This window comes from Musca autumnalis, unplaced genomic scaffold, assembly GCF_047663935.1.
Source record: "Musca autumnalis isolate F117 unplaced genomic scaffold, ASM4766393v1 scaffold_3, whole genome shotgun sequence".
NCBI classification, from domain to species: domain Eukaryota; kingdom Metazoa; phylum Arthropoda; class Insecta; order Diptera; family Muscidae; genus Musca; species Musca autumnalis.
In genome coordinates, this window is record NW_027411866.1 from 147,535,862 (window position 1) to 147,559,511 (window position 23,650).

The 23,650-nt window shown below is 37.7% G+C and overlaps 1 protein-coding gene and 1 long non-coding RNA gene across 2 annotated transcripts in view; one reads left to right on the forward strand and one right to left on the reverse strand.

The window, feature by feature from the left end:
- Positions 1-23,650, reverse strand: part of LOC141397886 (uncharacterized) — a 522,872-nt gene that overhangs the window by 261,653 nt on the left and 237,569 nt on the right. The gene's annotated exons all lie outside the window — the stretch shown is intronic.
- On the forward strand, positions 1,105-8,492 carry LOC141396379 (uncharacterized). Its single transcript, XM_073971785.1, has 4 exons — positions 1,105-1,288; positions 7,220-7,376; positions 7,445-7,762; positions 7,846-8,492. The coding sequence occupies exons 1-4, from the start codon at positions 1,105-1,107 to the stop codon at positions 8,345-8,347; spliced, it is 1,161 nt and encodes a 386-aa protein (XP_073827886.1). The 3' UTR covers positions 8,348-8,492.

Genomic DNA, 23,650 nt, shown 5'->3' on the forward strand with positions numbered 1-23,650 from the left:
ATCGTCGCTTATACAGTTACATCCTTATAGGAAAATTCAACGCCACTAAAGCCTTTTGTTTCATATCGCTCTATTTGGTAAAATTATTGGACTTCATTTGGACCCTCGAACGTCATGGTTTTACATTCCCTGATGATTTTAAAGTGTTTTAGTTTTTTGCACTTTGACGCATGGCTGATGCTGTCTTATTAATCCTCATTCAGCTTACGGTGTACGTTCAATGCGATTCCGTGGCATGTGGCACTTAGTCGTCGTCGCCCAAATCGTGCCGGCACCTGTCGGTAGGTAGATTTGAGATAAAAAAGGATTTTATTTTTTTACGAAGAACACTTAACCCAACAAGTAAACTTCACTTAGCCGATAACATTTAGCGGATTTTCCCAATATAATTACTACGGAATTATAGCAACTGTGCCGATGAAGTTACGATACCGTTATGAAAATAATTTTTGATCTGCATTTCCGAAATCTTCAAATAAACAAATAAATATTAACAACATCATGAATTCACACATTTTCATTGGATTTCACAATAAAATAAAAAGTGAAATTTCAAATATGCACATTGATCCATATTTTAGTTCAGAGTTAACACCTATTTTGCAATAAAATGAAATTGAAAGGTAATGAATGAAGTTCAGCGAGTAAGTCAGTGAATCAGTAAGCCAGCCCAGACAGACAGCCAGCCAGCTGGTCAATGTCGTAATAGAATCAATGCAAATTCACAAAAATTTACACAAGACCCGTTATGATGACCATAACCAACCACAATGTACCGTCGAACCAGCGAAGAAAGGGCCAGCAACCAAGAAGTGTTTATGAATTGAACACGCTGCTTATTGAGTCAATTATCACATTGAACTTGAAGACTTGGTCCATCAAATTATTTTTTGTTTTTCTTTTTTTTGAGGAAAAGTGTTAAAAAATAGTGCATATAAAAACCGGCGTTCAAATTACAAATCAGTAGCAGTTACATTGTGTTTATAGCAAAGTGAAGAAGTCATCTCAAAGGTGTAGCAGCAGAGTTTGAATATACGATTATAACAAAATACGAAAGGATTTCAAATAGTGTTTGAACAAAATAAAACGAAAAACAATAGCAAAATGAATAAGAATACATTGTGGTTAATGTTTGTACTTTTGGCCATGTATTTAACGCTGGTCTTTTGCGAAGAACAACAACAGCAAGCAAATCCGGAAAATACCCTTGAAGATCCTACCAAAGATTTGTTGAGAAGTGATTCAACAGACTTGTTAGAGGATGAAGCCAGAACTAGAAGAAGACATCGTTTCCATCATTTGCGTAAGTTTTTGAATTTATCAGCATTTTTGGGCATTCTTTAGTCGCAAGTGGATACGCCTCACAGGACTGAATTGCCGTTATTGGAATATTATAAAAATAGTGTATAGAAAAACGTTATCATGTCTCTAGGACAAATTCTTCGGTCTATGGAGATAATCTGAAAGCCTATATTTTGTGCATAAAAGACCCAGACTTCATATAACCAAAAAAACTCTATATGGAGTGTACCGAAGGACTCGTCATTACTCCTAGCATAGACGTTTACGGCATGCTCTTATATCCTGAGTTTTTCATATATATTTTGAGTTTCACTTCAAGTGGCTACAAGAAGGAGCCACTTAAAGTGAAAACTGAGATTTTCCATCTAAAAATGTCCAAATCCTAAAGACTTTGATGTCTTTAAAGGAAAACTTTCCTACACCAACTCACTTAAAGCCTAGGAAGAAGTCTCTCAGCAAAGAAAGTTGTGCTAACAATTAATTGTGAATCCCAGATTGTTTGTCAGCAACTCCCAATCGCACCCCTTATTCCAGACGTATGACTACTGACAACACACATACGCCTACTAACCATTATAGGTACTAATATTAATTATACGGAATATGGTATCGCGAATTATACCCACAGACATAGTATAACTTTGATGCAATCATCGAACTAATGCTTTTAGACCCGAAGTATGTTTGGACGAAATCCGTTTCAGACAATTTGAAGTCGATTTAGCCCTGTCCCTTTGCCTGCCTGGCTGGAGCAGTATTTTATGCTAATATAGATTAAGTTCGAAGATGGGTAATATCAGTTCACTCCTCCCCCACAAAAGATAAACATTTTCGCTTAAACTCTTGAATGGAGTAACCGATTTGGTCCTGCGGGTACCACCACTAAAAATGTCAGGTAGTCTCTCCAAAAACATGCATAAAAACCCTTCCTAATGGCTCTGATAGTGCCTTCAAAAATATAATTTAAAACTTCACGCTTATGGCGCTCTGCTACTGCCTACAAAAATATCTTCATGCTTATGGCACGGTGCCCGGACATAACTCCCACGGACATAACTCTCAAAATGATTTTGGGCGTTGGTTGGGAGTTATGTCCGTGAGACAAAGAGGACATAACACCCAAAAAAATCGCGGACATAACTCCCACCGATTTCTTTCTTAATTTATAAATTATTTCTTTGCCTAATATTGAAATTTATAGTTATATGTTTTTTTAAATTTTAGAGTTGAAGTTAGAATGTAAGCGGAATTATACATTTGAGAAGGCCTAAGTGCCAACCAATACCGAAGTATCCACAAAATCCTCCTGATTTCATAAAGTTATTTAAAAACGAAATAATGCCCAAAATTATGTAAATAGCAGTCCCATTGGGACTTATGTCCGCTAAGGGGGGTCGGACATAGCTCCCAAAAAATTTGGGAGTTATGTCCGCAAACGAAGGCGGAAGTATCGTTTTGGGTTATGTCACGGCACCTTATGGCACTGCTGATACCTACAAAAATATCCCCTAAAAATTCACGCTTATGGCTCTACTAGTGTCTACAAAAATATCCTTTAACAATTTAAACGTAAGGCTCTGATAGTGCCTCCAAAAAATTCCCTCAAAAATCCACGTTTGAGGCCCTGATAGTCTTAGGAAAAACATATTTTTATAATCCACGAACACTACACGCTTATAGCTCTGCTAGTCGGTCATGCTAACTTCGATTGTTTCTCCAATATTATTCATAAAAAAACCCTTCGCCAATGGCTCTGCTAGTGCCTCCAAAATATCATTTAAAAATTCACACTTTTGGCTCTGTAGGTGTCTGCAAAAAAAATCCAAGCATAAGGCTATGATAGTGCCCTCAAACAAAACCAGCTCTTATGGCCCTAATAGTGCCTCGAAAAAATCCTTTAAAAATCACAGCCTACCGAACTATAGTGACTTGAAAAAATTCCTTTAAAAAGTTTAAAACGCGCATGTGTGGCCTTGAGGTTCCCTGCAAAAATATGTTTGAACACTCCACGCTTATGACTCTGATAGTCTGTCATGCTAGCTCCAACCTACGGCTCTAATAGTGCCTCGAAAAAAACCTTTAAAAATCCACGCGTGTGGCCCTAACAGTGCCTCAAAAAAATTCCTTTAAAAATCCAAGCCTACGGCACGGATAGTCCCTCGAAAAATACCCTTTAAAAATCCACGCTTGTAGTCCTGATAATTCCTCGAAAAATTCCTTTAAAATCCAAGCCTACGGCACTGATAGTTCCTCAAAAAATATCCTTTCAAAATCCACGCTTATGGCTCTGCTAGTGCCTACAAAAATATCCTTAAAAACTGATAGTGCCTCCAAAAATATCCCTCAAAAATCCACGTCTGTGACCCTGATAGTCTCAGGAAAAAATATTTTTTTAAACGCACAATTTTGATCCTGATTGTCCCTGTACACACTCCACATTATGACTCTGATAGTCGGTCATGCTAACTCCAAGTCTATGACTGTAATAGTGTCTCGAAAAACATCCATGAAAAATACGGGCTTGTGGCCTCAATAGTGTCTCGAAAAATGCCACGCTTGTGGTCCTAAAAGTGCCTCGAAAAAATTCCTTTAAAAATCCTAGCCTACGACACTGATAGTGCCACGAAAACTACCCTTCAAAAATCCCCGCTAGTAGCCTTATTCTGCCAGGAAAAAACCTTAAAACTTTAATCCTACGGCACAGATAGTACCTTGAAAAAATCGAAGCCTACGGTATTGATAAAGCCTCAAAAAAAAAATCTTTTAAAAATATACGCTTACGGCTCTGTTAGTGGCTCGAAAAAGTTCTTTCAAAAATATACGCGTACGGCTCTGTTAGTGGCTCGAAAAAATTCTTTTAAAAATCCACGCCTATGGCTCTGATAGTGGCTCGAAAAAATTCTTTTAAAAATCCACGCCTATGGCTATGATAGTGCCTCGAAAAAACTATTTTAAAAATCCACGTCTATGGCTCTGATAGTGCCTCGAAAAAACTATTTTAAAAGTCCACGCCTATGGCTCTGATAGTGCCTCGAAAAAATTCTTTTAAAAATCCACACCTATGGCTCTGATAGTGGCTCGAAAAAATTCTTTTAAAAATCCACGCCTATGGCTCTGATAGTGGCTCGAAAAAATTCTTTTAAAAATCCACGCCTATGGCTCTGATAGTGGCTCGAAAAAATTCTTTTAAAAATCCACGCCTATGGCTCTGATAGTGCCTCAAAAGAAAATTCTTTTAAAAATCCAAGCTTATGGCACTGATAGTGCCTCAAAAGAAAATTCTTTTAAAAATCCAAGCTTATGACTCTGATAGTGCCTCGAAAAAATTCTTTTAAAAATCCACGCCTATGGCTCTGATAGTGCCTCGAAAAAATTCTTTTAAAAATCCACGCCTATGGCTCTGATAGTGCCTCGAAAAAATTCTTTTAAAAATCCACGCCTATGGCTCTGATAGTGCCTCGAAAAAATTCTTTTAAAAATCCACGCCTATGGCTCTGATAGTGCCTCGAAAAAATTCTTTTAAAAATCCACGCCTATGGCTCTGATAGTGCCTCGAAAAAATTCTTTTAAAAATCCACGCCTATGGCTCTGATAGTGCCTCGAAAAAATTCTTTTAAAAATCCACGCCTATGGCTCTGATAGTGCCTCGAAAAAATTCTTTTAAAAATCCACGCCTATGGCTCTGATAGTGCCTCGAAAAAATTCTTTTAAAAATCCACGCCTATGGCTCTGATAGTGCCTCGAAAAAATTCTTTTAAAAATCCACGCCTATGGCTCTGATAGTGCCTCGAAAAAATTCTTTTAAAAATCCACGCCTATGGCTCTGATAGTGCCTCGAAAAAATTCTTTTAAAAATCCACGCCTATGGCTCTGATAGTGCCTCGAAAAAATTCTTTTAAAAATCCACGCCTATGGCTCTGATAGTGCCTCGAAAAAATTCTTTTAAAAATCCACGCCTATGGCTCTGATAGTGCCTCGAAAAAATTCTTTTAAAAATCCACGCCTATGGCTCTGATAGTGCCTCGAAAAAATTCTTTTAAAAATCCACGCCTATGGCTCTGATAGTGCCTCGAAAAAATTCTTTTAAAAATCCACGCCTATGGCTCTGATAGTGCCTCGAAAAAATTCTTTTAAAAATCCACGCCTATGGCTCTGATAGTGCCTCGAAAAAATTCTTTTAAAAATCCACGCCTATGGCTCTGATAGTGCCTCGAAAAAATTCTTTTAAAAATCCACGCCTATGGCTCTGATAGTGCCTCGAAAAAATTCTTTTAAAAATCCACGCCTATGGCTCTGATAGTGCCTCGAAAAAATTCTTTTAAAAATCCACGCCTATGGCTCTGATAGTGCCTCGAAAAAATTCTTTTAAAAATCCACGCCTATGGCTCTGATAGTGCCTCGAAAAAATTCTTTTAAAAATCCACGCATATGGCTTTGATAGTGCCTTGAAAAAATTCTTTTAAAAATCCACGCCTATGGCTCTGATAGTGCCTCGAAAAAATTCTTTTAAAAATCCACGCCTATGGCTCTGATAGTGCCTCGAAAAAATTCTTTTAAAAATCCACGCCTATGGCTCTGATAGTGCCTCGAAAAAATTCTTTTAAAAATCCACGCCTATGGCTCTGATAGTGCCTCGAAAAAATTCTTTTAAAAATCCACGCCTATGGCTCTGATAGTGCCTCGAAAAAATTCTTTTAAAAATCCACGCATATGGCTTTGATAGTGCCTTGAAAAAATTCTTTTAAAAATCCATCCCGATGGCTCCGATAGTGCCTCGAAAAATTTCTTTTAAAAATCCACGCCTATGGCTCTGATAGTGTCGCGAAAAAATTCATTTAAAAATCCACGCCTATAGCTCTGATAGTGCCTCGAAAAAATTCTTTTAAAAATTCTCGCCTATGCCTCTGATAGTGCCTCGAAAAAATTCTTTTAAAAATCCACGCCTATGGCTCTGATAGTGCCTCGAAAAAATTCTTTTAAAAATCCACGCCTATGGCTCTGATAGTGCCTCGAAAAAATTCTTTTAAAAATCCACGCATATGGCTTTGATAGTGCCTTGAAAAAATTCTTTTAAAAATCCATCCCGATGGCTCCGATAGTGCCTCGAAAAATTTCTTTTAAAAATCCACGCCTATGGCTCTGATAGTGTCGCGAAAAAATTCATTTAAAAATCCACGCCTATAGCTCTGATAGTGCCTCGAAAAAATTCTTTTAAAAATTCTCGCCTATGCCTCTGATAGTGCCTCGAAAAAATTCTTTTAAAAATCCACGCCTATGGCTCTGATAGTGCCTCGAAAAAATTCTTTTAAAAATCCACGCATATGGCTTTGATAGTGCCTCGAAAAAAATCTTTTAAAAATCCACGCCTATGGCTCTGATAGTGCCTCGAAAAAATTCTTTTAAAAATCCACGGATTTGAATTAAGACTAAGATTATTATGTTTAATTTCTGTTCAAAAATCTCATTATTATGCCCTACTTAGTGTGACATAATATAATAACTGTTATTTTCCCCCACACAAAAATTAACACCTCCTTATGTCATAATTTATCAAAGTGATCTGATAAAAATAGTGCATAACAAAGCTTGATTATCAATATTATATCACCATAATAAAATTAACATGACCCCCTCTCCCCCCAAAACAATGTTAATAGGGGAAATTGAGAAATCTATGCTGTTATCCAAACAACCAAGCGTGAAAGTTAAACCAAACTTAAATTGGTTATTCACAGTGACAGTGAAGAAAACAGTTGCAAATGTTAAGATCACGATTTTCCACAGATGTGAATGCGTAATATTTGTTAGAGATCAGTTCCCTCCTCTCACAATTAACACTTCCACTTTCTTTGCGTAGAAGAAGAAGAAGAAAAAAACAAATTATGCAATTTTTTAATTAATTTTTTTTTCATTTCAGATTCTATGTGGGGCTGGCATGCATTGGCTATTGCGTATTTGATTAAAGTCAAAATTGTGATTGTGGCCTTTTTCGTGGGCAGTGCCGTGTATTTGGGTCTTCGTTATTTCTGGCCTCATAAATGTCAACCCGAAATCATTCTCGATCATCCACCACCGTAAGTTTGATTTAGTGACAAAATTAAGTAACTAACGGAGTGGTTTTTTCTTTCTCTTTCTCTCAAAGATCATTCCATGATCATCATCATGATCACATTCCATACTCCTCGGATCATTCGGATATCATAAGCTCATCTTGGGGTCCCAGCAGTCCAGACACATCTTATGAACCCTACTCGGCTTATGCTGGATCATATGGAGGTGGTGGTAGTTCAGATACTGCACCTGTTGGACCTGCTGAAACCTCCTCAGCTGAAAGCTCACCACAAAGCTATCGTTATAAACGTGAAGTAGTAGAAACCGTGGAAGAAGAAGAAGAAGAGGAGGAAGAAGAAAAATCAGAAGGTGAATCAAGGCAAATGTCACCATCACTCAATGAGGAAAAGTAAGTGACCAACATAATCCCCAAACTCTACTAGGCAATTTCTCCTAACCCACACCCTCATGATTTCTTCACAATCTTTCCAGAATCGGTAATTTCATGTTTATGTTCTTGGGTTTGGATTCAACGGCCTGCCGTCGCCGCTTCATTTGTGAAATGGAATACCGCTCGAAAGCCAATCCTTTAACTGCCATGGCATTCCGTGTTATTGGACGTAGTTTCTTTGGCAAATATACCAATGATCACAATGAAATGGGCAGGGCCAATACCTTTGAAGAATGTGCTGCTGTAAATAGTGAATGTGTTTTCATTGAAAATGAGGAACAGAATGAAACAAATAATGAAGAAGAATCAACAAGTAATAAGGAAACGGAAGAAGAAGAACAATCTGAACCACAAGCCGAAGAAACTGAAGATGGTGAAACTACAGATGAGGACTTAAATTTAGATCTACCCATTGCGGATGCTGCTGCAAATAACGACTTAGAAAATAATAACATTGAAGAGAGAGCCAACTATCAGAATTTAATGGCAGAAAGAAGAAATTCTTATTGGAGACAACGCGTGAGAGGTGATCGCCAATTTTAGAAGATGAAGAAGAAAGTATTCGAATGCTGTTAAAGTGAACTGGCTTCACAAGCAAACAAAAATTAGAATAATTTATTTATTATTATTTATTTTTCCTTAGTTTTAAGTGCTAATAAAACTTGCCCACACTAAATTATTTATTAAATATATAATTGTTATTAATTATTGATATTGGCTCCACGCCCAAGGCTCTGATATTGGTTGCAAAACTATTCCTTAAAAATCCACGCCCAAGGCTCTGATATTGGTTGCAAAAATATTCCTTAAAAATCCACGCCCAAGGCTCTGATATTGGTTGCAAAAATATTCCTTAAAAATCCACGCCCAAGGCTCTGATATTGGTTGCAAAACTATTCCTTAAAAATCCACGCCCAAGGCTCTGATATTGGTTGCAAAAATATTCCTTAAAAATCCACGCCTAAGGCTCTGATATTGGTTGCAAAAATATTCCTTAAAAATCCACGCCTAAGGCTCTGATATTGGTTGCAAAAATATTCCTTAAAAATCCACGCCTAAGGCTCTGATATTGGTTGCAAAAATATTCCTTAAAAATCCACGCCTAAGGCTCTGATATTGGTTGCAAAAATATTCCTTAAAATTGCACGCCTAAGGCTCTGATATTGGTTGCAAAAATATTCCTTAAAATTCCACGCCTAAGGCTCTGATATTGGTTGCAAAAATATTCCTTAAAAATCCACGCCTAAGGCTCTGATATTGGTTGCAAAAATATTCCTTAAAAATCCACGCCTAAGGCTCTGATATTGGTTGCAAAAATATTCCTTAAAAATCCACGCCTAAGGCTCTGATATTGGTTGCAAAAATATTCCTTAAAAATCCACGCCTAAGGCTCTGATATTGGTTGCAAAAATATTCCTTAAAAATCCACGCCCAAGGCTCTGATATTGGTTGCAAAAATATTCCTTAAAAATCCACGCCCAAGGCTCTGATATTGGTTGCAAAAATAGTCCTTAAAAATCCACGTCCAAGGCTCTGATATTGGTTGCAAAAATATTCCTTAAAAATCCACGCCTAAGGCTCTGATATTGGTTGCAAAAATATTCCTTAAAAATCCACGCCCAAGGCTCTGATATTGGTTGCAAAAATATTCCTTAAAAATCCACGCCTAAGGCTCTGATATTGGTTGCAAAAATATTCCTTAAAAATCCACGCCTAAGGCTCTGATATTGGTTGCAAAAATATTCCTTAAAAATCCACGCCTAAGGCTCTGATATTGGTTGCAAAAATATTCCTTAAAAATCCACGCCTAAGGCTCTGATATTGGTTGCAAAAATATTCCTTAAAAATCCACGCCTAAGGCTCTGATATTGGTTGCAAAAATATTCCTTAAAAATCCACGCCTAAGGCTCTGATATTGGTTGCAAAAATATTCCTTAAAAATCCACGCCTAAGGCTCTGATATTGGTTGCAAAAATATTCCTTAAAAATCCACGCCTAAGGCTCTGATATTGGTTGCAAAAATATTCCTTAAAAATCCACGCCTAAGGCTCTGATATTGGTTGCAAAAATATTCCTTAAAAATCCACGCCTAAGGCTCTGATATTGGTTGCAAAAATATTCCTTAAAAATCCACGCCTAAGGCTCTGATATTGGTTGCAAAAATATTCCTTAAAAATCCACGCCTAAGGCTCTGATATTGGTTGCAAAAATATTCCTTAAAAATCCACGCCTAAGGCTCTGATATTGGTTGCAAAAATATTCCTTAAAAATCCACGCCTAAGGCTCTGATATTGGTTGCAAAAATATTCCTTAAAAATCCACGCCTAAGGCTCTGATATTGGTTGCAAAAATATTCCTTAAAAATCCACGCCTAAGGCTCTGATATTGGTTGCAAAAATATTCCTTAAAAATCCACGCCTAAGGCTCTGATATTGGTTGCAAAAATATTCCTTAAAAATCCACGCCTAAGGCTCTGATATTGGTTGCAAAAATATTCCTTAAAAATCCACGCCTAAGGCTCTGATATTGGTTGCAAAAATATTCCTTAAAAATCCACGCCTAAGGCTCTGATATTGGTTGCAAAAATATTCCTTAAAAATCCACGCCTAAGGCTCTGATATTGGTTGCAAAAATATTCCTTAAAAATCCACGCCTAAGGCTCTGATATTGGTTGCAAAAATATTCCTTAAAAATCCACGCCTAAGGCTCTGATATTGGTTGCAAAAATATTCCTTAAAAATCCACGCCTAAGGCTCTGATATTGGTTGCAAAAATATTCCTTAAAAATCCACGCCTAAGGCTCTGATATTGGTTGCAAAAATATTCCTTAAAAATCCACGCCTAAGGCTCTGATATTGGTTGCAAAAATATTCCTTAAAAATCCACGCCTAAGGCTCTGATATTGGTTGCAAAAATATTCCTTAAAAATCCACGCCTAAGGCTCTGATATTGGTTGCAAAAATATTCCTTAAAAATCCACGCCTAAGGCTCTGATATTGGTTGCAAAAATATTCCTTAAAAATCCACGCCTAAGGCTCTGATATTGGTTGCAAAAATATTCCTTAAAAATCCACGCCTAAGGCTCTGATATTGGTTGCAAAAATATTCCTTAAAAATCCACGCCTAAGGCTCTGATATTGGTTGCAAAAATATTCCTTAAAAATCCACGCCTAAGGCTCTGATATTGGTTGCAAAAATATTCCTTAAAAATCCACGCCTAAGGCTCTGATATTGGTTGCAAAAATATTCCTTAAAAATCCACGCCTAAGGCTCTGATATTGGTTGCAAAAATATTCCTTAAAAATCCACGCCTAAGGCTCTGATATTGGTTGCAAAAATATTCCTTAAAAATCCACGCCTAAGGCTCTGATATTGGTTGCAAAAATATTCCTTAAAAATCCACGCCTAAGGCTCTGATATTGGTTGCAAAAATATTCCTTAAAAATCCACGCCTAAGGCTCTGATATTGGTTGCAAAAATATTCCTTAAAAATCCACGCCTAAGGCTCTGATATTGGTTGCAAAAATATTCCTTAAAAATCCACGCCTAAGGCTCTGATATTGGTTGCAAAAATATTCCTTAAAAATCCACGCCTAAGGCTCTGATATTGGTTGCAAAAATATTCCTTAAAAATCCACGCCTAAGGCTCTGATATTGGTTGCAAAAATATTCCTTAAAAATCCACGCCTAAGGCTCTGATATTGGTTGCAAAAATATTCCTTAAAAATCCACGCCTAAGGCTCTGATATTGGTTGCAAAAATATTCCTTAAAAATCCACGCCTAAGGCTCTGATATTGGTTGCAAAAATATTCCTTAAAAATCCACGCCTAAGGCTCTGATATTGGTTGCAAAAATATTCCTTAAAAATCCACGCCTAAGGCTCTGATATTGGTTGCAAAAATATTCCTTAAAAATCCACGCCTAAGGCTCTGATATTGGTTGCAAAAATATTCCTTAAAAATCCACGCCTAAGGCTCTGATATTGGTTGCAAAAATATTCCTTAAAAATCCACGCCTAAGGCTCTGATATTGGTTGCAAAAATATTCCTTAAAAATCCACGCCTAAGGCTCTGATATTGGTTGCAAAAATATTCCTTAAAAATCCACGCCTAAGGCTCTGATATTGGTTGCAAAAATATTCCTTAAAAATCCACGCCTAAGGCTCTGATATTGGTTGCAAAAATATTCCTTAAAAATCCACGCCTAAGGCTCTGATATTGGTTGCAAAAATATTCCTTAAAAATCCACGCCTAAGGCTCTGATATTGGTTGCAAAAATATTCCTTAAAAATCCACGCCTAAGGCTCTGATATTGGTTGCAAAAATATTCCTTAAAAATCCACGCCTAAGGCTCTGATAATGGTTGCAAAAATATTCCTTAAAAATCCACGCCTAAGGCTCTGATATTGGTTGCAAAAATATTCCTTAAAAATCCACGCCTAAGGCTCTGATATTGGTTGCAAAAATATTCCTTAAAAATCCACGCCTAAGGCTCTGATATTGGTTGCAAAAATATTCCTTAAAAATCCACGCCTAAGGCTCTGATATTGGTTGCAAAAATATTCCTTAAAAATCCACGCCTAAGGCTCTGATATTGGTTGCAAAAATATTCCTTAAAAATCCACGCCTAAGGCTCTGATATTGGTTGCAAAAATATTCCTTAAAAATCCACGCCTAAGGCTCTGATATTGGTTGCAAAAATACCTATTCCTTAAAAATCCACGCCTAAGGCTCTGATATTGGTTGCAAAAATATTCCTTAAAAATCCACGCCTAAGGCTCTGATATTGGTTGCAAAAATATTCCTTAAAAATCCACGCCTAAGGCTCTGATATTGGTTGCAAAAATATTCCTTAAAAATCCACGCCTAAGGCTCTGATATTGGTTGCAAAAATATTCCTTAAAAATCCACGCCTAAGGCTCTGATATTGGTTGCAAAAATATTCCTTAAAAATCCACGCCTAAGGCTCTGATATTGGTTGCAAAAATATTCCTTAAAAATGCACGCCTAAGGCTCTGATATTGGTTGCAAAAATATTCCTTAAAAATCCACGCCTAAGGCTCTGATATTGGTTGCAAAAATATTCCTTAAAAATCCACGCCTAAGGCTCTGATATTGGTTGCAAAAATATTCCTTAAAAATCCACGCCTAAGGCTCTGATATTGGTTGCAAAAATATTCCTTAAAAATGCACGCCTAAGGCTCTGATATTGGTTGCAAAAATATTCCTTAAAAATCCACGCCTAAGGCTCTGATATTGGTTGCAAAAATATTCCTTAAAAATGCACGCCTAAGGCTCTGATATTGGTTGCAAAAATATTCCTTAAAAATCCACGCCTAAGGCTCTGATATTGGTTGCAAAAATATTCCTTAAAAATCCACGCCTAAGGCTCTGATATTGGTTGCAAAAATATTCCTTAAAAATGCACGCCTAAGGCTCTGATATTGGTTGCAAAAATATTCCTTAAAAATCCACGCCTAAGGCTCTGATATTGGTTGCAAAAATATTCCTTAAAAATCCACGCCTAAGGCTCTGATATTGGTTGCAAAAATATTCCTTAAAAATCCACGCCTAAGGCTCTGATATTGGTTGCAAAAATACCTATTCCTTAAAAATGCACGCCTAAGGCTCTGATATAGGTTGCAAAAATACCTATTCCTTAAAAATCCACGCCTAAGGCTCTGATATTGGTTGCCAAAATATTCCTTAAAAATCCACGCCTAAGGCTCTGATATTGGTTGCAAAAATATTCCTTAAAAATCCACGCTTGTGGGTCTGATATTGGTTGCAAAAATATTCCTTAAAAATCCACGCTTGTGGGTCTGATATTGGTTGCAAAAATATTCCTTAAAAATCCACGCTTGTGGGTCTGATATTGGTTGCAAAAATATTCCTTAAAAATCCACGCTTGTGGGTCTGATATTGGTTGCAAAAATATTCCTTAAAAATCCACGCCTAAGGCTCTGATATTGGTTGCAAAAATATTCCTTAAAAATCCACGCTTGTGGGTCTGATATTGGTTGCAAAAATATTCCTTAAAAATCCACGCCTAAGGCTCTGATATTGGTTGCAAAAATATTCCTTAAAAATCCACGCCTAAGGCTCTGATATTGGTTGCAAAAATATTCCTTAAAAATCCACGCCTAAGGCTCTGATATTGGTTGCAAAAATATTCCTTAAAAATCCACGCCTAAGGCTCTGATATTGGTTGCAAAAATATTCCTTAAAAATCCACGCCTAAGGCTCTGATATTGGTTGCAAAAATATTCCTTAAAAATCCACGCCTAAGGCTCTGATATTGGTTGCAAAAATATTCCTTAAAAATCCACGCCTAAGGCTCTGATATTGGTTGCAAAAATATTCCTTAAAAATCCACGCCTAAGGCTCTGATATTGGTTGCAAAAATATTCCTTAAAAATCCACGCCTAAGGCTCTGATATTGGTTGCAAAAATATTCCTTAAAAATCCACGCCTAAGGCTCTGATATTGGTTGCAAAAATATTCCTTAAAAATCCACGCCTAAGGCTCTGATATTGGTTGCAAAAATATTCCTTAAAAATCCACGCCTAAGGCTCTGATATTGGTTGCAAAAATATTCCTTAAAAATCCACGCCTAAGGCTCTGATATTGGTTGCAAAAATATTCCTTAAAAATCCACGCCTAAGGCTCTGATATTGGTTGCAAAAATCCACGCCTAAGGCTCTGATATTGGTTGCAAAAATATTCCTTAAAAATGCACGCCTAAGGCTCTGATATTGGTTGCAAAAATATTCCTTAAAAATTCACGCCTAAGGCTCTGATATTGGTTGCAAAAATATTCCTTAAAAATCCACGCCTAAGGCTCTGATATTGGTTGCAAAAATATTCCTTAAAAATGCACGCCTAAGGCTCTGATATTGGTTGCAAAAATATTCCTTAAAAATCCACGCCTAAGGCTCTGATATTGGTTGCAAAAATATTCCTTAAAAATCCACGCCTAAGGCTCTGATATTGGTTGCAAAAATATTCCTTAAAAATCCACGCCTAAGGCTCTGATATTGGTTGCAAAAATATTCCTTAAAAATCCACGCCTAAGGCTCTGATATTGGTTGCAAAAATATTCCTTAAAAATTCACGCCTAAGGCTCTGATATTGGTTGGAAAAATATTCCTTAAAAATCCACGCCTAAGGCTCTGTTATTGGTTGGAAAAATATTCCTTAAAAATCCACGCCTAAGGCTCTGATATTGGTTGCAAAAATATTCCTTAAAAATCCACGCCTAAGGCTCTGATATTGGCTCCAAAAATATTGCTTAAAAATCCACGCCTAAGGCTCTGATATTGGTTGCAAAAATATTCCTTAAAAATCCACGCCTAAGGCTCTGAAAATCCCTGATATAAATAAAAAAAGCGAGAAAAAAAGTTCAACTAGGAAAAAATTCCAAACAACAACAACTAACTGACGGGCTGGCAGCAATGGAACAAGAAAAAAAGCAAACACGTTCCAACCAACAACACAACCTACCAGTCCACCAGAGCAAGCAATAGCGAGAAACAAAATAAGAAAAAACAAACTTTGTCGTATCAACAACAGAAAGAAGGCAGCAAAACAACAACGACCTTCTCCTTTTTTGTTTTGAAATTCATTCAAAGCCAAACAACAAACACACGGACGAGTAATACGAAGCAACGAATGAAGAAACAACAACAATAACGAACAATAAATATATATAGACGAAAAATGAAAACAAACAACAATGGTCGTCAACGAGGACACATAATGAAAAAATATTAACCGAAACCAAACGACTCTGAGCGCCGTATACAAAAAAGAATGAGAAGTCACATTTTGCGGGATTTGAATATGTGAAGAAATGAAACAAATGCATACCGTCGCAGCAATGGCATGGAGACGGCGGCACTCACTCACACGATGAAGACGGCCTCGAGAGTGAGTGTAAGGAACTTGGAACTTGTGCAGCCGAAGAAGCCGCAATAAATAAACAGAGCAACAGAGACGATGAGATTAACAGCAAATTGGCAAAAACAAGTCTCGTCATATTTAACGGTATGTGCAAAGAAGAGACAAAAAGAGCGGGTAAACGAATGAGAATGAATACGAAAAACAGAGAACATGAATGCATGCGTACTTGCTGACGCCGTCATCGTCGTCGTCGACGCCGTTATAGTAGTGGCAACATGACATTGTTTACATTGCCTGTGCTTACCATGAATGGATTTCGTGTACTTTCGTTTAATTGTTGAGGTTGGCACTGTGTTGTGGCGACACGAAGCGTCGCTGCCTAGCACGGCGTACCCACTTATCAATTCTGTTGTTGGCTGTTTGATTTTCTTAGTAGGCTAATCATGTGTTTTGCTTTTCATCACTGAATCATTTAACAGCACGTTGTGCTGGTGACCGGCTGGATGGTTGGTTGGCTGTGTGACTGGTCGACTTGTCTGTCCACCGCAAAACCGGCAATGGCATGCACAAACACGCGTCATAATATGAGAATTTTGCGGATTATAATGAAAAAGCAAAAAAACGGCAAGGCAAGCACACAAATTTGCTTTGTGGTGAAGTATTGGCGTGATGTTTGTTTGGCTTGGTTGGAAGCAAAAAATTTATTCACACGCTTCAAGTACTAGAAAAGACACAACATGACCAGACAAGAAAACAGCATGGAGTGAATAAACGGCAGTGAATTGTGTACTTGACTTGCTTGGGGCGACTGTTTTTCAACGAGCATAGCTTTTTTGTGGAAAGAAGTTCGTTGCTGTTCGTTGAATTTGGCTGGATGAGTGAATAGCCCAACAACAAGCAAGCTGGAGGCGATGAAAAAAAAGTGCTTTGCTTTTGGATGAAGGCGGCGGGGGAATGGATTATCACAAAGGCGTTTGAATGCAACTGGGGTTTGTATGAAGGCGATAATGTTTCAGTTTGTTTGTTCGTTGTTCGTTTGATATCCAACGAATAATGTTAGAGATCCAGCAGGCGAACTTAGGCTTGATGTTTGGGATTTAAAAATACTTGTCAGCGACAAGGTATTAATGTCAGTTCAATTTGCTAAAAGTTTAAGTTGCGGGCAACTAATGGTTGGGGGAATTGTGTTGTGATGGCCTTTGTGCTCCACTCGTTACTCTGCTTGGGGGAAATTCGTTGCGCATATTTTGCTCTGAATGAAAAATGCTGACGAGATGTTAATGTACTACAATTTTCTTCGGTCATTGTGTTTGTTGCCTGCTTGCCAGTCGAGTCATAACACCAAGAGGCGGGTGGGCGTGAGGAATAAGACATTTATTTAGCTGCTCTATTTGTTTGGTGCTATTGGAGAACCTGTTAAGACATGACTGGTGGTGGTGGGTTCACATTACATGTCTCTGTAAGTAAGCTTTACGTTACGGTCACTGATGTGACGGACGGCGACTGTTGCTACTCTTTACGGCGGATAAAAAAACTCGTCGATACATGCATGCCATCATCGTCGTCTCTCGGTTGCTCCTATTGTTATTTGTTTATATGGGAAAAAAGGATTAGCACCAACCACCGGGGCACAACACATTAAATGATTGCTATCTCGGTTTCGGTTTATTACCATTTTGTTTTTCGCCTTTTTTTTAATGAAATCTGGCAAATAACGCCAACTATTTAGCAACGTCGATGGTGACAACAGTTCAGGCTCTCAGAAGAGATGTACAAGCGAATTTGCCAGATAGATTCGTTTCGCTATAAACCGGACATGCACTACAAACTCTAATTGAACGTGCGCGCTATTTCCAGAAAGAAAGAGAGAGAGAACAAGTTTTCACACGAAACTGGTTGGTTTTACAACACGTTCTTCAGAGACCATTAACAGCTGTTTGAATGAATGAATTAAACGATGGTGGTTTCATAATTTGGGAATATAATGAAAGAGGGGTGCTGATATTTGGAAGCATGAGATTAAAAAACGTCCTCAGGAGAGAAACCATAATTCATAATAAACTAACTATATAACTACATACACTATTACTGTTCTTCGGTGTGGGGAACTTGTAACTCCTATCGGGAAAGTCAGATAGTGGCTTCAAACTGGCAGCCCTAGTACCATCATAGAATGTCTGAAATAAACACGATTACTAAAACAAATACATAAAATACACAAAGAACAGCCCAAACCCGATGACATTTGGCACTCGAAAGCGGATAGGAATAGCGCAATGGAACGTAGGAACACTAAGAGAAAGAGCACGGCTTTCACAAGTAAACACATACATACATATTAGTGAATTCCTTCGCATTACCGAAATGCGAGGGCGTGATGATAATGGAGTCAGACTTCGACAATGGAAGCACGATTATTTATAGTGTAGGGGATGGCGAAAGAGGTGTACGTTTCATCATCTCTAAACATATGTAAAAATTCCTCCACTTGTGCACTCTATTGTAAGTATTATACAACTCCAAAATGCAAAGTTCATTCTCGCCAAAATTGTATAAAATGGTACTAGGTAACTTATACTAAAATTGTCGAGGATTGCGAGAGAAACAATATCTCTCAAAATGAAGATCGTTCATCACCAAAACCTGCAAATAGAGGGAAAATAAAGCACAACTCAACTGCTCCCTTCAACGAAGTCGCCAAGGACAACGTGATGGTTTCTGAGGCAAAGCTATCCCCAATCACCAGAGCAGAATGTTGTAAAGTAGAAACTAAGTTGTCCGAACAAGTTATGGAACATATTTTACAAACGAAGATTATCCAGTGCTCAATTTAAACTCTTAGCGAGGTGCATTGTGGTTATAAGGTTATCAAATGCATGGATGAGTTCTTAAAGGGATTTCTATGCTCAGCAATGCTTGGAACGAAATCAGGCTGAGACTACACGGTCCAGAAAATCCCAATTGAGATCTCGTGCCAGAGTTCGGCTGCCCAAGATAGACTGTGACGGTCCAAAGGTGATCAAAGGTCTGGCGAAGTTGAACAAGGATGTTTCAATGGACGACGGCTTCGTAATCGCCACCGAACAACCCAACAACAATAGCATGAGTCTAGTTCATAGCCGACCAAGAAGAGCGAGCGCTTAAATTGTTTATGTGTGGGTAAAATTACACTGACAGAACAGAACATGGTGATGATTTTATTATTGAGTATGAAATGAAAAACACAGGAAAAAAGTTGTCACGGTGTGTTAGCGTTCAGAGCCAAACATAGTGGTGGGTGTGTGGGTTCGAATCGTCGGCTTTCCTTTTTCATTTGCATTATAGATCATAAAAAAGCTCGATTAATAAATTAAAAAAAAGTTAATACTAAAAATGATCTTCGCCTAAAAAGGCAAAATTTTCAAATAGAAAAAATATGTATATTGTTGGCGCGTTCGCTTTGTATGACTAAAATTAAAAATAATATACAGTGAATCACAGTCAAAAGTATCCACTAAAATAAAATTAACGAAATTCGGGTAAATTTAGATAAAAAAATAAAAATTGTTAGACAACATCGATTTCTACCTCACAGTGAAAATTATCCACTCTAAAAGTTTTACGAAGAAAAAGGATTTCTTAGGGTTTTAGCATTTAGGTTAGGCATTCTGCGTCATTAAAAATATTAATACAAAACAAAAAATTATTTTCAAATTCTTCCCTCCACATATTTGCTGTACAACTGCAAAATCTTTTCAGTGTACTCAAAAAAAAACAAATAAAGAGGCATCAACCTGCTTGCATGACATTCAGTATAAGACTGAAGTAAAAAAATCAAAACATTTGCTCTCTTACTTTGCGTTCGGGTCGCGTGTGTGTGATTTGCCGAAAAACTTCGTAACCATATCAATGCCAACGAACGGGTTTGGTCTAGTTCTCACGACAAAATAGGCTGGAGTTTACGCACTGGAGAGACTGGGGAAACAAGCGTTGGCATAAGGGAGGCCAATGTTAAAATCATACGCCCACATGGCTAGAATGGAGAACACGAAGATAAAGTCTACGGTGCCAAAGGGCTGCTGGACAGCATGCAGCTGGAGGGACTACTCACATCAACGCCCCACAAGAATTATGCTTATGGTCATGCTGAATGCTTAATCTGAACAACTCTAGACTTGATTCAGATAACCGGCGGATTTTTCTGCTCGAAGAGGATCTAGACATAGGCATCCTGTTGTTAAATACACCATAAACGCTTTCTTATGTCCCGCCTACATGGCCCACTCGAGAGAAGCACCACCACGTGAGGTCTGGAGTACCATGAGGCTCATTTATCGTCAAAACACCATCATCATTGGCTGCGATTCCAACGCAAGACAAATCTTGTTTTGCCGCACTCTTCGATTTCATAAATACGAACAATTTTACTATACGCAATAGAGCCACTAACGCAACTCTTGTAATCGATAGACGACAAGTCGAAATAGATGATGATATATAATCCGATAAGAAGTTTTTCACAGATCATAATTGCATACTTTTCAATATGTCCAAAAAACCTACGCAAATTAAATGTTTGCGCACTTCTAAAAGAGGGAACTTTAAAGAAGTTCAATAGGATTTGAAAGATAACATTCCACACAGATACTGATGATACTACGGCAGATGTAGAAAAAGCCCTATACATTCTAAATCCTTAGATACAGCATTTAAATTACCATGGTGGATGTCCGAGCTTTCAAACCTTCGTCAACAGTCAAGAAATGCTTTCAATGTAGGCTAACAAAGTCGATCTTGGCAGACATATAAAGATAAGCTAAAGATATACAAAAAAGCCACATCCAAAGTAATAAAGGCAATCGTGGATTGAACCGAAGATAAAGCCAGACTAACTAAAGTTATGGCAATGACACACTCCAATCTCACTTATATAAAGAGAAATAACTGCAACAGGCCGGAATACTCTGCCGAATCTCTTAAAATCCTAATATAAATAAACATAACATTGAAGCCGACAGGATAATAAGTCCGAGTAAAGTCACAAAAGTTATAAACAGCTTCTCTCCCTAAAACATTTCGGATCAGTAGTGGGATTCTGTAACTCATTTTTGCTGTTATCGACAATTGTCGGTAAAATTAAAATGCTTATAAATTCGATAATTAACGAAATTATTCGGTAAGTTAACGATGAATAAAAAGTAGTCGCTAGCCTCTACCGACACAAACAGTGATGCCAACGTTTCTTTATGTTTTTAGTCATAATTTTGCGATTTAATTTTACCGATTTTTGTCGGTAACAGCAAAAATGAGTTACAGAATCCCACTACTGATGGTATTATACCAAAAATGCTACAAAGCGCGAATAGCATAATAACCTTTGACTAGTGCACGTCTAAAGAAGATGCATATCCATTAACTACGTAGCAAAGAGTTTGAGACTAGTAAAGTTTGTCTTCATACCCAAAGCAGGAAAACGTACATAGTCACGAAAATGCTTTAGACCTATTAGGCTTTCATCATTTCTGCATAAAATGCTCGAAAGACTCATTGCATATTCGAGAAAAGATATGGTACTAAAACAACGCAAATACGGTCTTGAACCCTAAGCACACAATTCCAACCGTAAAGCACAGATGAGGATCGGTTATGGTATGGGTTTGTTTGAGGGCTTCTGGTGTAGGGTATGTTGTCTTTATCGAAGAAGTTATGGAGAAGATTCTGGGAGAAGATAGTAACCACATTGTTCGAGAATGGATGCAACACAACTGTCCAAACGTGATTCAAACACCTCCCCAATCCCCGGAATTGAATCCTATAGGAAATTTATGGACTATTTTGGAGACAAATATAAGAAGTCATAACATCTCAAGTATAGGAACCCTGAAAATTGCCATGCTAATTCATATTTCGTCCATCAAAAATTTAGTTAAATCTATGTCAAAAAGGTGCAAAGCTGTAAAGGGTAACAAAGGATATCATAGCAAGTCCTAAACGCCTAAGAAATCCTTATTGTTTAATAAAGCTTTTAGTGTGGATAATTTTTCAGTGTGAGGTAGTCGTAGTCGAATCGATTATGATCGGTTTTCGGCGGTTAACGAATAATCGAAACTCGACTTTTAGTACATACACTCTAAAATAATCGACTAACCGAAAATTGAGTTTTAAGTTTTTCACGAAAACCGTATAATCGAAAAACCGATTATTGCATTTCACTGCGTATCCCTATTTCATAAGTACCTCTTAGCAATCGCAGTGGAAACTTTTGACTGTTAATCGAGGATCTCCCCGGGGAATGATGATCTCCCTACTGATTTATCTGCTTCTCATTATCGAAATCCTAAGCAAACTTAACCACATGGGAATTATGGTGTTTGATTATGCTGACATTGTGGCGCTACTTGTCTCCGGTTAGTTTCCGTCCGTGCTGTGTGACATGATAAGAACGGAGATCTAAAACCACTTGATAGAGTTGTACTTTGCTTTTTTAGTTCAGCTCTTTCAAGTGAACTAACTAATCGGTCTTTTAGTTCAGTAGTTTAATCGTTCGTCGATAAGCTCTGCTGGTCAGCTGTCTTTTCAACAGATGAATATTTTGCGTGCAAATGCATCATTTAACTCAGTCAACGGCGTCGCTTCACGCATATGTGATGTGCTGAACTAGATTGAAACGTTTCTTCGTTGATCGTTCCTTTACTTTTTGGTCGTTGCTCAGTGAACTACTCAACTCTTTTAAGTGAACTAATCGGTCTTTTAGTTTAGTAGTTTAATCGTTCGCCGATAAGTTTTGCCGGTCAGCTGCTGTGTGACATAATACGAACGGAGCTCTAAAACACTGTTGGGTAGAAATGCTAGTCCTCATACACAAAAGTGTAAAAAATACATGAGTCTCTCGCAATTTGCCCACCATTGCTCTAAAACCACTTGATAGAGTTGTACTTTGCTCTTTTTAGTTTAGCTCTTTTAAGTGAACTAATTGGTCTTTTAGTTCAGTAGTTTAACCGTTCGCCGATAAGCTCTGCCGGTCAGCTGTCTTCTCAACAGATGAATATTTTGCGTGCAAAGGCATCATTTAACTCAGTCAACGGCGTCGCATCACGCATACGTGACGTGCTGAACTAGATTGAAACGTTCCTTTGTTGATCGTTCTTTTATTTTTTGGTCGTTGCTCAGTGAACTACTGAACCTTATCGATTGATCTAGTTCATGCGCTCTTTTCAATGCATTGTTCAATTGAACTTGTTCGTTCGTGAACTATACATGTCTACCACTTGATACTTGGGCCACAAGAAGAAGCCTGGGGATGAATCCCCAATATTTCACGATTAACAAAATCAAGGTCAGTTGTTGACTCTATTTCCTAACATCGGAAATGTCAAATAGAGTATATGTAAGTCCTTTCCTTAGGTGGCTTTCCAACCTCAAATATTTGGCAAATTTACAGCCAGTTTCTGTATGTCGAAAGAAGATTGTGTGCGAATGAAACACGCCCGAACTTTAGTTTTCGAAATAATTTTACCTTTGCCTTTGCTTCAAAACAAAAAAACAAATTTGAAAAACGCACAAGAGTTTGGACGTATTTCTTTCGCACACATTCTTCTTTCGACATACAGAAACAGGCTGTTATTTCCTTAAATCTTCACCCTACCCTCCTTACCAAATCATATGCTAACGAGCAGCAACAAATGAAAAACCACTCGCACACAAAATAGTATTGACAGAAGCCGAAGCAGCAGACACATACCAGCCAGTCAGTCAGCCACTTAATTTTCAAACAAACAGTCAGTATTAAAATTTATGGCGTTGATTTTTATTGCGCCAAACCACGACGAGAATGCATACGAAAAATGTATGCCGACGACGAAGTTGAAACGAATGAAATAGAATTTGCGAGTAAAAATGTACTTGACTGACTGGTTGGTTTTCTTTGTGTGTTTGAACGCGCGGGACACATGTTCAGTCAAGCGA

Bases quoted from the DNA above. Each gene is read 5' to 3' on its own strand.
- LOC141396379 (XM_073971785.1), top strand. From the start codon at position 1,105: ATGAATAAGAATACATTGTGGTTAATGTTTGTACTTTTGGCCATGTAT. The intron at 7,377-7,444 runs GTAAGTTTGATT...TTTCTCTCAAAG, and splicing joins ATTCTCGATCATCCACCACC to ATCATTCCATGATCATCATC. The intron at 7,763-7,845 runs GTAAGTGACCAA...CAATCTTTCCAG, and splicing joins CCATCACTCAATGAGGAAAA to AATCGGTAATTTCATGTTTA.